Here is a 16391-nt window from a genome sequence, read left to right as displayed (position 1 = left end):
CGCCGCCGGCGTAGGCCACCGGGCCTGGCTAGCGTGATGCCGGCGGCGGCGGCCCTGTTCTCTTCCTCCCCGTGCGGCGCTGTAGCTCGGGCGTTGGCGCCGGCGGCGGTGCACCCAGGTCGGCTTCGGATCCGGTGGCGGCTCGTCTTCGCAGGCGGCGCAGCTCCGGGTGGCATGGTGGCGGTGGCGTGGCTGCTTGGCTGCGGGGCGGCGCGGTGGCTGGCGGCGGCGCCCTTCCGGCCCAGATCTGGGCCCTTTTGGGCCCCATCTGGGTCTGGGTGGGCCTGGCGTGTGCTTTCCGGCGTCATCTCCGGCGGACGGAGGTGTGGCTTGGGCTGGGGGTGGCGGAGACGGTGGCGCGTGTACTGCAGCGCAGCGACGGGAGCTTCACGAGCCCGCTTCGGGCTCGGCCGGGCAGGGGTGCCTGGTTTGCTCCTGAACTACGTCCGGTCGGTCACCGCCGAGGGTGGTGGAGGTTGTCCCCTCCCACGTGGCCGCTGACCCTGCTGCTCCTCGTTTTCGGCTGGTTCCTCTCGATCCCGCCGGTCTCGCTTCGCTTGTCACGGTGAGACGGCGATGGTGACTGCGTGTCCGTGGTGGCGCATATTGGTGGACGGCAAGTATGGTGGAGCGCGATGGATCGTCTGGGGTCGTGGTTGGTAGGAGGTTGGGAGAAATCCTTGTCTTGTTCGGCACCGACGCGGTGACGCCCGTGGGCATCGCCGTGCCTTCCTGAAGGGCGTCGGATATCCCCCTTCCTCCCACGGCCCTTCGCGTACCGGGGGAAACCCTAGGCCATGTCCGGTAGCAGCGTCGTTGTCGTCGCGTTCCTTCTTGAAGGTGTTACTTGGTATGCGGCGTTTCATGGTGCTAGGAGCGTGGTGGAACTCTCCGGCGGGCGCAGCGGTGGCGAGTCATCTTCGTTTTTGTTGATCCGCCGTTGTCGGCATTTTTTTCCTTTTGTGTTTTCTCTTTTTTTCTTTTGGGCGTGTCTGTGCTGCTTCCGCCCCAGCACCTATCGTGGGTTGTATCGATGTTGTTACTTTGTAATACAAAGCGGGAGGAAACCCTTTTTCGGTAAACCTGTACGGTTCAAGTCACATACGCCGGATGAATCCATGACGAATTATTTACTGTGCTCTCTCGCCGTGTATTTAGCCCGATACAAGTTTTGATAACACTACTATAGTTCTTTTCATCCAAGCAAGAAGGAGAAGAAGACATCACTAGTAGTTCTTGAAGCCAACATTTTCGTGGCTTACGTTATTCGTACACGGATGGCGGTAAAAGAACTCTCACCCGCGTTCTAGAGCCTCTCCAGGCGCCGTGAATGGAAAACCTGCAAGTGGATAAATATGCGCCATGTGTTTCTTTTTTCAGGTTAACAAAAGATACTCCAGAAGAACCAGAGATAAATACAGTAGATGTCATCACATACGAAACACCATACCCTTTGTCCCTTTTTTCCAACAAAAAAGAAGACCAATTTCTTGGTACTGCAAAAGTTCTCGCCAGGATACAACACATGAGCTCGTTGCTAATGCCAGCAATCACTTGCACACGCATAAAAACTTCACCATTTGGCCGACAGAAGACTCGTGCCCAGCCTCCCCTGCTAGCTCTCTGTAACCACAACATTTTTGCATCCACTATTCCAAGCAATACATTCAACATTCTATCCACTATTCATATTCACTCGCTCGCTGCCTTTGCTGCGCTCTTGTCCTCTTCCCACTCTGCCCGCGCCTTCATCTTCAGGTTCACAGAGCCAGTGGAAGCTGTTCAGCTCAGCTCAGCTCAGCTCAGCTAGCTAGCTCGTAGCAGCATCTAGGCACGGCTATATATCACCTTATCCTCTCTCTAGCGCACCTCTCTCGCTCGCTCGCTCCCTCGCTATCTCCTCTCCTCCCCTTCACCACCTCGCAGCAGCAGCAGCTCCGCAATGCCCAGAGCACGGTAGCCCCAGCCGTGCCTTGAGATTCTCATTCCGTTGCGAATTCGGGATAGAATTTGCCAGCGAGCGAGCGAGGTTTGTGGAAGCAGCAGCAGCAAGCTAGCGTTGCGAGGGCCGGCCGGGCGGCATGGCGCCCAAGGCGGGGAAGGCCAAGCCCAAGGCCAAGGGCGACAAGAAGAAAAAGGAGGAGAAAGGTACCACCTGCTTCCAACTCATTTCTCCTACCTCCCAGGATTTCCATGCAAGTTCAGAAACCTTTGCTGAATGAACTCCGAGTTCATAAGAGATGATGAAATTCTGCCGAATCTCAATCTGTTCCGAATTCGTGTGGTTAGCAGTTTATTACTCGCTCTTGTTTGTGACTTAATGAATGGTGCGAACTGATGATGCAGTTCTGCCGACGGTGCTGGACGTGACCGTGGAGGCGCCAGACTACACCCACCTCACGCTCAAGGTGAGAAGACCGACCGCCCCGCCCCGCCTGGCTAAGCTTATCTTCTTCCTTCCCCACGAGGTTTTACGTGGGGAGAGCTCCATCAGTTACGGCCCACGCGATATACACACCTTTGGCATTTTCTTATCTTCCTCTTGCGCCTGCGGTCGTGCATTCCTGCCGTTTGTCCTTCTTCTGCTATGCACAACGAGCTCGCGTGCTTAGAATTCACGCTCGTATTTACACGTCCACACGATAAAAACCACGAAAGATTTGAATCCGGGGCACAAACTGTGCCAAATTCTCTGTAAAAAGGGACTCCTAAATTTCGAAACAAAATGGTCCATAAAACAACATCCGTGCCATGCATGCCGGGTGAAACACCGTACAATTGGAGCAAGAGGGTAGAGGCCCAAGTGGCTTCCGAAATATTTTGCTTAGTTTTTGACCCAGTTCACTAAAATTAACCGAGCAACTCTCTCCTGCTTAATCGATTGACGAGACAAATTTTTCCCTCGGTTTTAAAAAGATTGACCACGGAGTAATAAGCTAAAGAGAAATGAGTACTGTAACAGCAACTGATGAGCAACCAATGCATATGCACCTTCTTGAACTTTCAGGGCATATCGACGGACAGGATCCTCGACGTGCGGAAGCTCCTGGCCGTCCACGTGGACACCTGCCACATCACCAGCTTCTCCCTCTCCCACGAGGTACACGTCACAGCCCCAAGCGGCTGAAAACTGCTTCAAGGTTCGTGTCAGCTGACATGCTGTACTTGTTACGTGGGCACAAATGCAGGTCCGCGGGCCCCAGCTCAAGGACACGGTGGAAATCGCCTCCCTGAAGCCCTGCCACCTCAGCATCGTCGAAGGTAAGGACGAACCCGCGAATAGCGCGTAAGTCGAGGGCCAAACCGCAAAACCGCGCGCTGACACGCTCCGTGTCTCGCAATGGCGCCGCAGAGAAGTACACGGAGGAGCTCGCCGTCGCGCACGTGCGCCGGCTGCTCGACGTCGTCGCCTGCACTACCGCGTTCGGGGTCAAGAAGCCCGAGCAGAAGCCCGCGCCCGCCACCGATGCGGCCGCCGAGGCCGCCAAGCCAGGCTCGCCCGGCGCCGTGGTCGCCGGCGGCGGCGGCGGCGGCGAGGAGCCCATGTACCCGCCGCCCAAGCTGGGGGAGTTCTACGACTTCTTCTCCTTCTCCCACCTCTCGCCGCCGATCCAGTGTAAGTGCCAGTGCTAGTCATTTTTTTTCTTCTTCTCTCTGTATTTTTCTAGCACATTTGGTACATACGTAAATGAGTAAGTAGGTTCGAGTTGCATTTGGAGAGGAAATTCTGGTAGGGTTTTCCAATAATATGATTGTGATCCATTGCAGACATCAGAAGGTCGACGCGCCCGTTCGTCGATGACAAGAGAGAGGAGGACTTCTTCCAGATCGATGTAAGGTTCCTACTGAATATTGTTACTGATTCGATGATAATGTAGAACAGTGACAACTAATAATAGCTACTGTCTACTCCTATGTCAATTGTATTGAATGTACCAGTAGACTTAGCTCGTCATATGAAAATTGTAGCCATGAGTAATTCAGTGTTGTCAGTATCACTGTAATGTCTAATGGTGCCGAGGTTTTCAGTGTAGCTGTATAGTATCAGTTGCAGTTATAGTTCGCTACCTTCTATGTTCTTGAAAAAAAAAACCGTTCGCTGACTTCGCTCGAGTTTGGGTGCCGGTACTCAGGTGAGGGTTTGTAACGGGAAGCCAGTGACGATCGTGGCATCCCGAGCTGGATTCTATCCGTCAGGGAAGCGAGCACTCATTAACCACTCCCTTGTTGGGTTGTTGCAGCAGACGAACCGTGGATTTGAGGCAGTAAGTAAAATATTGAGCTTGTTTAGTTTATTTCTTATCAATGGTTGATCATTAATATGGAAAATGTGTTCCAAATCTGCAGGCTTACAAGGCTCTTATGAAGGCTTTTGTTGAGCACAACAAGGTGAGATTCACTAATGCTTGGTTTCTAACCAAAAACAAAATGTAATCAGATGTGCTTCAACCTCGTTACACTTTCAGAATCTGAACCAATATTTTTGGGCAAGTGGGGGCGTATGCTAGTTTGCATCTAAAATAGAATTCACAACTGCAATTTGGAAGTTTGAAGTTTGCTCTTTAATTCTCTTTCTTTCCAGTTTGGAAATCTTCCATACGGGTTCCGGTCAAACACTTGGGTCGTTCCCCCTGTTGTTGCGGATTCGCCATCAGTGTTCCCACCCCTTCCAACAGAAGATGAAACTTGGGGTGGCAATGGGGGTGGCCTGGGAAGAGATGGGAAACATGACCATAGACCGTGGGTGAAAGAATTTGCCATCCTTGCTGCAATGCCTTGTAAAACAGCTGAGGAGAGGCAAGTCCGAGACAGGAAGGCATTCCTACTCCATAGCTTGTTTGTAGATGTTGGTGTCCTTAAAGCTATTGCAGCTATCCAGAATTTGATCCCCGGTGACAAGAGTTCACATGAAAAAACAAATGGCACAGCAAGTTCAGTTCCGCACACACAACAAATTGGGGATATGAAAATAACCATAACAAAAGACAAAGCAGATGCAAGTTCTAAGTCAGATGTTAAGTTAGATGGAAGTCAGGCTCCAGGAGTATCTTTTGATGAGCTTGCTAAGAGGAACCTGCTGAAGGGAATCACTGCTGATGAGAGTGCAACAGTACATGTAAGATCTTTTCTTCGATACAGACGATTACAAGATGCTTATATTTATTTTTTCTGTTAACTAAGAAGTATTTCAACTGGTTTACAGGATACTGCTACTCTTGGTGTGGTTGTTGTGAAGCATTGTGGATATACAGCTGTTGTCCAAGTTCCATTGGATGCTCAACTGACAACCGTTGTTCCAGCGCAGCAGGACATTCACATTGAAGACCAGCCGGAGGGAGGTAGCAATGCTCTCAACGTCAACAGGTTAGTACTGGGAACATTTACATGATGTACGGTTATTTTCTTGTCATGAGTTCACCCAAAACCATTCAAGTCATTTACTTCAGCTCCCGTGCACTTGGTCCTTTTCTATTTTATTTTTCTCCCACTGTATTGGTTAGATAAAACCAGCAATGACCGCTTTTCCCTTTGTCAGCTTAAGGATGCTGCTTCAGAAGTCATGTGTTCAGTCACCTGGAGCAGTTCAGCGGTTGCAGAGTTCTGATCCTGAAGAAAACGAGACTACCACAAATTTTGTCCGGAAAATAATTACAGATAGCATGCAGAATCTTGAAGCTGAGGCTCCAAGAGAAACAAGACCAATCAGATGGGAGCTTGGTGCTTGCTGGGTACAGCATCTACAGAATCAAACTTCTGAGAAGGCCGATGGTAAGAAAAGCGACGAGACTAAGGATGTTCCTACAGTAAAAGGCCTGGGAAAACAATTTGGTCAGCTTAAGGAGATCAAGAAGAAGTCAGATGACAAGAGTGGAAAGAGTGCATCCACAAAAGATAGTACTTCGCTAAATACAAACGATGCACATTCAGACAACACTGCCAGCACAAAGGAGGATAAAGAGGCTATTCTGCAGAAAGCGCTAACAGAAGCTGCTTTCCAAAGACTAAAAGAATCTGAGACTGGACTTCATGCTAAGGTTTTTCCCTCATCATGTTGGCATTGGAGTTTCCTTAAATGTTTTCAGGCGAAATGAACTAATTTTGTACTAGATCCCACTTCTCCAAACAACAGCACACCAAGTAGATGTCCAAACGAAAATTTACATTAGTCCATGGGTGGCCTTGCTGTGACTCAACTATCATTGTAGTTAGTTTGTTCATAAATTATGTTTCTATAAGGACGCCTAGCCCCTCATCAGTTAGTGAAGAATTTGCCCATTTGTTGATTGTTGTGTTGCTACAGGAAACAGACTGATATGGTACTCTGTCGGTGGCGTTTATGTCTCTCAACATGCTCTTCCCATTCTTTAACGTTACAGAATGCTTTACGATCAGATGTTTTTTTCTGTGCAGTCCCCCGATGAATTGATTGAGATGGCATACAAATATTATGATGATACTGCCCTGCCAAAATTGGTAATATACTGTACTCATGTAGCAGCTACAATAACGTATTCCGGGTGGCACATTATTTTGACTGTCAACCTTATCCTGTTATCAGGTAGCAGACTTTGGCTCACTTGAGCTTTCCCCTGTTGATGGAAGGACATTGACAGATTTCATGCACACCAGAGGCCTCCAGATGCGCTCACTGGGACAAGTGGTACACACTATGTAGTTCGGTCAAGTTCAAGAACATATCTTCTTTTATCTGAATAAATAAAAGAACATAAAACATCTGATAAAAATCACAACTGAAGTACTCTTTTATTTTGCTGTGTTTCAGGTTGAGCTTTCTGATAAGCTCCCGCATATACAGTCACTGTGTATACACGAGATGGTAGTTCGAGCATTTAAGCACATAGTTCGTGCAGTTATTGCAGCTGTCGATGATATAAATGACATGGCTCAATCAGTTGCATCGTGTTTAAATATATTGCTGGGACCATTTCCAGAAGAAAATAACGATGGCAAGTGCGGAGAGGATCATAATCTCAGGCAGAAGTGGTTGGAGGTCTTTCTAATGAAGAGATTTGGCTTGGCATGGAAAGACGACTATAGCCTTGATCTAAGAAAGTATGCCATTCTTCGTGGCCTCTGCCATAAGGTAATAGTTTAGATGTCAGGGTAACTTGTTATTTTTAGGTTCAACTATTCTGATTATTCCTGTTCACTACTGGAACCATGATTCCAATAGGTAGGACTTGAGCTAGTTACCAAAGACTACGACATGGATACACCACATGCATTCAGAAAGTCTGATATCATCAGTATTGTTCCCATCTACAAGGTAAATTTTAAACTTATGAAAAATGCAAATACCTGAGAAATGCATAAATAATTAATGGTTATTATCTGCAGCATGTTGCATGCTCGTCAGCAGATGGTCGCACCCTGTTGGAGTCATCCAAGACCTTCCTGGACAAAGGAAAACTTGAGGATGCTGTTAACTACGGCACAAAGGTATCCTGATCATACTATTACATCCATATGTTATGATTTCTTAAACATTACTCTAACTACTTCATACAATCTGGACATGACTGTATATGATGGCGCAGGCTCTTGCAAAACTGGTTGCTGTTTGTGGTCCGTATCATAGAATGACTGCAGGAGCATACAGCCTCTTGGCAGTAGTGCTTTATCATACTGGGGACTTCAACCAGGTACCAAAATTTTGGGACCTTGCTGCTAGTTCTCTTTCACAGTATTCAGTAACACTGCCTAGTCTAATTTACATGAGCATTAGCTTATGTACAAACATTGTTAGTTCAAGGAATTGCACTAGGATTCTAAAAAAAAATTGGGTATTATAATTGGAACAAATGCAGAATCATTTTGGCAACACTGAAATGTGATGATCATGTGGAATCCATAGATCGTAAGCTTCTTTAGTGTAACAAATGCAATAATATTGCTCATCTGAGTGACCTGGAGCTGTCATGCACTTATCACACGTTTAGCTTTTTAATGCATATAACTATCTGTTAGTATCCCCTATTGTGGAGCTGGCTTTATAAATCTTGTTGCTCCTTGGACCAGGCAACTATCTATCAACAGAAGGCTTTAGATATTAACGAGAGGGAACTTGGACTTGATCACCCAGATACTATGAAAAGCTATGGAGATCTTGCCGTTTTCTACTATCGCCTGCAACATACAGAATTGGCACTAAAGTAAGTGCACGCTGTAATTTATTGAAATTGCATGCTTAGTAGTTTGTTTTTGGCTCAGTTACCTATAATTTGTGTATTCTTCTTCCTGTGTTAACTACCTTATGTTCTGATTTGTATATTTCAGGTATGTGAATCGTGCCCTCTATCTTTTGCACCTGACATGTGGCCCGTCTCACCCTAATACTGCTGCAACTTACATCAATGTTGCTATGATGGAAGAAGGGTTGGGTAACGTCCATGTAGCACTCCGTTACCTGCATGAGGCGCTAAAATGTAACCAACGGCTGCTTGGTGTTGATCACATACAGGTATGCAACTCAACCTCCCCTTGTGTTTCAGTGTGACTGTATGTTGCGCTCTGGCACATACACTAGTGCCCACTTACAAGGCTACACTGAAAGCTCATCTTTATTGACAGACGGCTGCTAGTTATCATGCTATTGCTATTGCTTTGTCTTTAATGGAAGCATACTCGTTGAGTGTCCAACATGAAAAGACCACTCTACGAATACTTCAATCAAAGCTCGGATCAGAAGATCTTCGGACACAGGTAATCAGAAATAAAAATGCTTCTGATGGTGAATTCTTCCACTTAGTCTTCAGTTTTTGTTTCCCAATGATCTGCCTTTCTCATAGCAACAAGGAAATTTGATGACCCATATTTTCCACAGGATGCTGCTGCCTGGCTGGAATACTTCGAGTCCAAGGCACTAGAGCAGCAGGAAGCAGCACGCAATGGTACTCCAAAGCCTGATGCTTCAATAGCAAGCAGAGGCCATCTGAGGTAGACGACATAATAGCTTGTGATAGCTAAATATTTTCATTGAAGAGATGGGAAAGATTTTTTTTTTTTTGGAGTCGGTTTGCTAGTGAACATCAATATTGTGAGTGTGAACATGGATTCTCAATAAAGTTTAATAGAAGTGATGACCTGATCCAAAATGGAAACTTTTACCTTTATAGCTGTTCGGTTGGAGACAGTGCAAAAGGAAGAGAGTCTACTGAAAAATCTAAATGCGTGGCTGTATTTACTGAATAATCAATTTTGAATACTGTCTGCTTCTTCAGTATGGATCTTATATTGTCCTTTTGTCAGTGTATCAGATCTTCTAGATTACATCAATCCAGATGATGAGCTCAAGGCTAAGGAAATGCAAAAGAAACAAGCCCGTGCTAAGGTAAGTTCATCATCAGGACCTTTCTATATGCTGTCTTATCTCTCTTGTGGTTATCCTCATGCATTTACATTATGTATCGTAGATAAAAGGTCGTACTGGGCAAAACCCATCTGAATTAGCCGATGATGAAGATCAAAGGAGCCCTCCACCTAACAGTGATCGTTCCTCAACCGAGAAGGAAAACTCTGATGTCAAAGAGAAATTAACTGAGAAGAAAAACTCTCAAGCCAAAGAGAATGGAACCGTTGTTGAGCATGTGAAAGTGAAACTGGAAGAGGCAAAACCAAGTAACACTGTGGTCCACATGCCTCAAGATGATTATACTGAAGAGAACATATCTGAGGAGGGGTGGCAAGAGGCTGTTCCAAAGGGACGTACCACGGGGAATCGCAAAACTGGTGCAAGTGTGAGGAGGCCAAACCTGTCAAAGATCAGTACAAATGCCATCAATAATAGTGAGAATGGAAGATACAAAGGCAGAGTTCCATCCAACTCTTCCCCTCGAGTTTCACCTAATGAGACTGCAGCTTCTGTTGCTTCCAGCCCTCTTGCAAAGAAATTGGCGAAGAGTTCGAGCTTCAATTCCAAAGCAGGTAATCCCGCTATCACATCAAACAGTGGGGAGAATTCACCCAAACCTAAATCCATGGCAGCAAGCTTAGTCACCACCCCTGCAGCTGCCAAGGGGATGCCATCTGCAGCACCAATTGTCAGTCAAACAGTAAGGAAGTCACTGTCATACAAGGAAGTGGCAATAGCTGCACCAGGAACTCTTGCCAAAGTATTGAATGATGTGCATACAGAGCAAAAGGATACAACTGATCCAGCTGTAAATCTTGAAAGTGCCAAGGCTCCCAAAGAAAGCAATGTTCGCCCTTCTGAAGAGAAAAATGGGGCAATACAAGTGTCACCAAAGGATAATAATTTGCAAGTATCAAAAGCAACAGATGAGCACAAATCTCCCAGTTCTGATACTGAACAAGCCAATGGTTCAGAAGGATCAAATCAAGCTGAGAAGACCTCAGATTCAGCAGAGACATCTACAGAGAAGAACCAATCATCAGCAGCCCTAGCGGACGTCCCAAATGAAGAAGCAGCAACTTTGACTGAGGCAAATGATTCTTCCTCCAATGATGATGAAAGAGGTCCAGGAGAGGATAATCAAGAACAGCTGTCTAGTGGGGCCGAAAATGAGAAATCTTCACCATCTGGAAGTGAAAAGAATGATTCACCAGTAGAAGGTGCGAAAGAGACAGCCAGTAAACTTAATGCTGCCGCTGCTCCATTCAGTCCAGCCACCGTACCAGCTTTTGGTTCAATGGCCGTACCAGGTTTCAGAGAACACGGAGGACTATTGCCATCGCCAGCCAATGTGCCCCCAATGCTGGCCATTCCTCTCCGTAAGCACCCTCACCAGTCTGCAACCGCAAGGGTCCCTTATGGTCCACGTCTAGCCGGAGGGTTCAACAGATCAGGGCACCGGGTGCCTCGTAACAAGCCTGTGTTGCCGAGTGGTGAAGTTCTTCCAGAGGCAGCCACATCCCCTAAAGTGATGAATCCTCATGCAGCGGAGTTTGTGCCGGGTCAATCTCGGAGTCCTGATGGCCATCCATCATCTCCTAATGAACCTCTGGCATCGCCAGCTGGTATTCAAGCATCACAGGATGGTCTTCCATCATCTCCAAATAGTACTGTCGAGTCACCCAAGACTGCTTCCCCACAAGTGTCTGAAACTAGTGAGACTAGTCCTGAAGGAAATGATACATCTAGTGGAATTCATGTTGAAGCTGAGGCTGAGAGCAAGAACACGGAGGAGAAGAACAACCATGTGGAATGTGAGGACAGTGAAGTGAAGCCTGATGAAACTATAGTTTCTGGAGGTGCTGAAGTTGATGCAACGGCCCCGATAGATGCTCAAGATGATGCTTCAGCCCCAAAAGATGCTCAAGATGATTCAAGCATGACTGAAAAGCCGAAGTCCTGGGCTGATTACAGTGATGGAGAAGTCGAGGCCGTTCAGGTTGCGAGCTGAGAAAAGGTGGTCTTCTCAGCCTCTCAGGTAGTTACAGGAAGTTTTATTCATACACAGATGAGCCCTCCTTACGGGCAATAAAAGCATGCTAATGCAAACTGACACGCTGCTGTTTTTGCTGAAAGGAGGAGATGCTGGTTTTCTCGTTAGAGAAGTAGTTGCTTTCTGATTTATTTGATGGTTTCTAGTACCTATTTGTTTCTGCCGCCCTGCACGGCTGCACCGGTGCCATGGTATTGCAAGGGTTCGCATTGCCATGGAACTTTAAAGGTCTTCCGAATGTCCCAACTGTCATCATGGTGACCTTGTTTCAGCTTGCTTTGTCATTGCAAAGGAGCTTGGGAAGATCAGAGAGGTGGTAAACACGCCATCATTCCCCCCATTTTGCTCGGCGTTTTTATTTCCTTTGTCGATGAACTGGACACACTGCCGACTTGACATCTTTGTATGTAGTTATTTCTTTTGAATTTTGATAAATTAGACTGTTGTAAAGAAAATCGATACTTCCCTGAGCAGGAAGTTTGTATCAAGTGTCCCTGTAATCAGGTTGTTGCTTTTTGGACAATTTTGCTTGTACAAGAATCCATGAGACGCCGATCCATTTTGTGATTATTACTCGATTTGATCGATTCGAAGAATAAACATGCCAATGACACTCTGCTTCAGCACCGAAGGGAAAAGGATATCAGCATTGTGTCAATGAAAAAGGCCAATTATCTTTTGTACAACAACTGAGAGAAAATGATGTCATCATTGAGTCTATCAAGAAGACCAATGGGTCTCTGCTGCAGCGACTTGCTGGAAAAGATAGTGCCATTGGGTCTATCAAAAATATCAATGCTGAGAAGAATAATGTCATCAAAAAGCTTACAGCAAAGGGTGGGATAATTCACTAAATATTGAATCTTCAATGACAATGAAGCTTTAGCATATAGTTGATTGTCCCCTTGATCAACAAAGGCAGATACTGAGCGGAACATGACTCTTCTTAATGTGCAGAACATTTGCAAGTACTCCCTCTGTCCTAAAATTCTTGTCTTACATTTGTCTAGATACGGCTGTACCTAATACTAAAACATGACTTGATACATCCGTATTTGGACAAATCTAAGACAAGAATTTTAGGACGGAGGGAGTATCTTGACCAGAACACAGTTCTTGCTACTGAATATCTGCAGTTCACTGGCACATATCCATATGATCCAGAACCAAGTTTCCCTGATGATGAAGAGTTGCCATCCACGAGCTATGGAAGCCCTGAACATGTACTGTACCTTATATGAGGAGCTCCCCGAAATCTTTCTGAAAGTGAGGGCAATTGCTCTGGATGATGAGGAGATCTTTTTGACAGCGAGGGCAATTGCTCTGGATGATGAGGAGATCTTTCTGACAGTGAGGACAAGTGCTCTGCGGAGTCCCACCGTGATCACTGATTCTACATTACCACCCCATCATCATGACTATCTGCATGATCGTTTGGTACTTCCAGTTCACCATCTTAGTATATGTAACCTCCGTGCATTTGCCTTCTGATGAGATGCAATCGATGCCCTACTATGCAGCACCTCCTACTACTAGACTTAATTATGTAAATACACTCCATCTGGAAATATTTGTCGAAGAAATGGATGTATCTAGACGTATTTTAGTTATAGATACATCTATTTTTATCCATTTTCGTAACAAGTAATTACCGGACGAAGGGAGTATATATGGTGTGTACTGATACTGTACTATGCAATCCCTCGTCCTAGCAAACTTATATGGTGTGGGTTTTCTATCTTGATCAGAGATAATTATCTTAGGTAAATAGTGTGGTTCACAACACTGCTATTATGTGTGTGTGTGTGAATGCATTTTGTGTACAAACTTTATTTTTTGTTGAGTGGTCATCAACATGATTTATAATTATATGTTCACCAAAATTCCCAACATCAAATGTGCTCCCAACTCTATCATATTTGTTGGCCGACCGTTCGTCAGACAATGCGCGGCTTGCCGCGTCCCCTATCTAGTTGGCTTGAAGTTATAGAAGACAAGTGCAAAACATCAACTCTTCATCTATGTGTGTCTTCATGTTGGGTTTTTCCAATCAACGTTGTGCTTTATCGGCGGCTGTTGCTATTCTGGTGCGCTGGTCCTATGGGGTCTTAGCATGACGACTTCCCGACTGCCTACTGTAATAAATCTTGCCGGCTCCGGCGAGGGAGGGTGATGACGGTGGCGCGTCTTCGGCTCGCTTCAATGTTTATAGTCGTCGCTAGATGGTTATGTTCATTGTACTGCTATGATTGAAGATGAATAGGTAGGAAGGTTTCCCGCAAAAAAGAAAAGAAAAGCGCACAACATCAACGAGCTAGCCAATTACAGGTGGACCAAAAAGCCCCTACCAAAGCCCGATGTACAAGGCTAACATTCTCATTTTCTTTTAAATGGAGGCAAACGATTTTGCCTCATCCATTAATTGAGCGGAGAATAGAGTTTGTTACATAAGAACACTTACACGGTACGGGAATTAATCTAGAAAATAATTGACCCTATTTTTTTTGCACCGGTGGTGACCCGAAGGTGGTTTGCCTCACAAATGATAGTGTTGAACAAAGTTGGTGGTGGAGCACTCTTGTGACGGAGCACCCGGGCGTTCCTTTCATTTCAAATAGTCCAAGAGACTAGCATAGATAGCGATGCCATGGCTTTTCTATTGGGAGAGCTAACATTCCCATGGAGAATTTAAGAGATAGAAACCATACAGCAGGTGACTCGCGGATTCAGTACTTTATAATATTATGAAACAAATAAATTAGGTAGAGGTAGAGATTTATAAAATTCCTAGTTATTAATACAATAATTTATATTAATTAATAATAAAACAATAGTTGCTAATAATACTAAATAATAATAATATTGTGTCAAATAGTATATCAATACAGCTAGTCATGTTTGCCAAACCAATTCACACATACACATTAGTTAATAACAGTAGTGTTTATATGTCTCGTCGATCACCCGTGAGCATGAGTAGCGGCTGGGCCAGTGGTGAAGATGTGACGGGGGCGCTTACAAAGAATATGAGCACCCCTGACGCCTGGAGGCAGTTTGCGGCAATGCACAATAGTGTGCTCTACAAGATTTTCCACAGTGATGGTGCACACCGCAGCCGCAAACATGACGTGTAGCATCACTTGCAACGATCCACCATGCATGAAAATGTTGCAATTCCGATCCCCGCTAGTCCACCCGCCAATCCATCTCTGCTCCAGCTCTCCTTCAATGTTATTCATGAAAAGAGAGGGGGCCAATGCCCCCCCGCCCACTAGACACACCCACCTATTCCTTAGCGGCTAATCTGAGGAACCCAGTCACTCCTAATCAAGATGTTAATTGGTGTTTGGGAGAGATATGATAGCGATCATTAAGTGATTAAGCCGATGTGGCCCCTCGTCTATTTAGGCTTTGTTTGATGACCAGCGGGAGAAAGCCCGGGATATTAAATCCCGATAGGGGAATTTCCCGAGCACACAGGATCGCCTTCCTTCCACGTGGGAGATCTACTCTTTGGAATGGTTATTTGATGGTAGAGGAGAGGGGAACAGAAGAGCATCAGAAGGCAACACTCGGGGGATGTTGTGTGATGTGATGGTATTGGGCTACTCCCCGACGCAGGCCCTCGACATTGCCAACCGCCTTAACTGCCGCCTTGGCTCCTTCCCCACAACCTACTTGGGCACGCCCATCAGTGACTCTCGGCTTACAGTCGCTGACTTGCGTCCGACCGTAGCCAAGTTGCAGACTCGCATTGAGCCATGGCAGGGTAGGTGGCTGTCCAAGGCGGCCCAGACGATTCTCATCAACTCATCCCTCTCCAGCCTCCTCTTGTTCCTCATGAGCTTCTACAGCCTTCACGAGACTCTTCACCATGAGATCGCCAAAATCCAATCTCGACTCTATTGGGCTGGCGATAATCATAAGCAAAAGTACCATATGATTAGTTGGCCTGACATCTGCAAGCCCCGTGATCAAGGAGGCCTCGGTATCATGTGCTCTAAGCGCATGAATATTACCCTCATTTCCCACTGGCTTTGGCGCATTTCGCAAGGGCACTGCGGCCTCTGGTTAGACATCATCCGGAACAAGTACCTGCGTGGGCAACCCCTGGCCTTCTGTCAAAGGTCTGGCGGTTCCTAGTTTTGGCAGTCGGTCATCCAACTGCTCCCCGTCCTCTGCATTGGAACGTTCATCTCGGTTGGATCGGGGGCGGCGACTTTGTTCTGGCTTGACCAATGGGCGGGTGACACCCCCTTCGCGGCACGCTTCCCCGACCTCTTCTCCATCGCTGTCGCCCCCATGATCTCTGTAGAGAGGGCCCTTGTTGACTTAGGGCGCCTCGCTTTCCGGAGGCCATTTGGGCCTCCGGAGGCCGCCGCTTGGCAGGAGCTGCTTGACTACGTCGCTCTCCACGAGCCGGTTGTGGATGCTGGCCCGGATGAGGTTCGATGGTGCCTTGAGCCTTCGGGCCAATTCTCCACCAAGTCCCACTATCTGGCCATCGCCCCCTCCTCCGCCCCGCTCCCCTTTCGGCGGTGTGGTCCATCCGCTTGCCACTAAAAATTCGGGTATTCATGTGGCAATGGATCCGCGGACGGATCCCGTCTAGGGTGGAGGTTCGCAAGCGCAACGACCCTGGGTCTGGCCTCTGCCCGTTGTGTGGTACCCCCGAAGATTCCAATCACATCTTCTTCTCCTGTGTGTCCGCTCAATTCATTTGGAGCTGCTTTAGAGAGGTGGGGGTGGTGATTGGTGCCACACCAACTTCCCTGACCTCTTCGCCGAACTCCAGAACTCCCCCCCCCCCTGCCCTCTCGCCACATTAGGTGGCTTGAGATTGGGGCACTCGCGTGGACCCTCTGGACGATCCGCAATAAGTTTGTGATTCAGCGCGTCCCTCTCCGACGGGCTACTGACGCTCTCTTCAAACTATCTGGTTTCTTGCAGCTCTGGCGGCCGCTT

General features: G+C 46.8%; 1 protein-coding gene across 3 annotated transcripts; it reads left to right on the top strand.

The window, feature by feature from the left end:
• The first annotated feature begins 1758 nt into the window (after nucleotides 1-1758).
• On the top strand, nucleotides 1759-11996 carry LOC119323316 (protein TSS-like). 3 transcript variants are annotated; one of them, XM_037596935.1, is made up of 24 exons: nucleotides 1781-2148; nucleotides 2347-2408; nucleotides 3008-3100; nucleotides 3189-3261; nucleotides 3353-3616; nucleotides 3769-3833; nucleotides 4134-4265; nucleotides 4348-4389; nucleotides 4583-5116; nucleotides 5204-5364; nucleotides 5537-6035; nucleotides 6412-6474; nucleotides 6560-6661; nucleotides 6785-7105; nucleotides 7196-7288; nucleotides 7360-7461; nucleotides 7560-7664; nucleotides 8041-8174; nucleotides 8299-8482; nucleotides 8593-8724; nucleotides 8846-8958; nucleotides 9271-9352; nucleotides 9435-11411; nucleotides 11510-11996. In XM_037596935.1, exons 1-23 carry the CDS (start codon nucleotides 2082-2084, stop codon nucleotides 11382-11384), a joined length of 5373 nt encoding a protein of 1790 aa, XP_037452832.1. In that variant the 5' UTR covers nucleotides 1781-2081; the 3' UTR covers nucleotides 11385-11411; nucleotides 11510-11996. The 3 variants fall into 3 exon arrangements, with proteins under 3 accessions (XP_037452833.1, XP_037452832.1, XP_037452831.1); XM_037596934.1 differs by having other exon boundaries at nucleotides 1782-2148; nucleotides 9435-11996; XM_037596936.1 differs by lacking the exons at nucleotides 9435-11411; nucleotides 11510-11996 and having other exon boundaries at nucleotides 1759-2148; nucleotides 9279-9352.
• Nucleotides 11997-16391: the final 4395 nt, after the last annotated feature.

Source organism: Triticum dicoccoides, chromosome 6B (genome assembly GCF_002162155.2).
Source record: "Triticum dicoccoides isolate Atlit2015 ecotype Zavitan chromosome 6B, WEW_v2.0, whole genome shotgun sequence".
Lineage (NCBI taxonomy): Eukaryota > Viridiplantae > Streptophyta > Magnoliopsida > Poales > Poaceae > Triticum > Triticum dicoccoides.
Note: the sequence above shows the minus strand (reverse complement) of the source record. Positions and strands in the feature narration are given on the sequence as shown.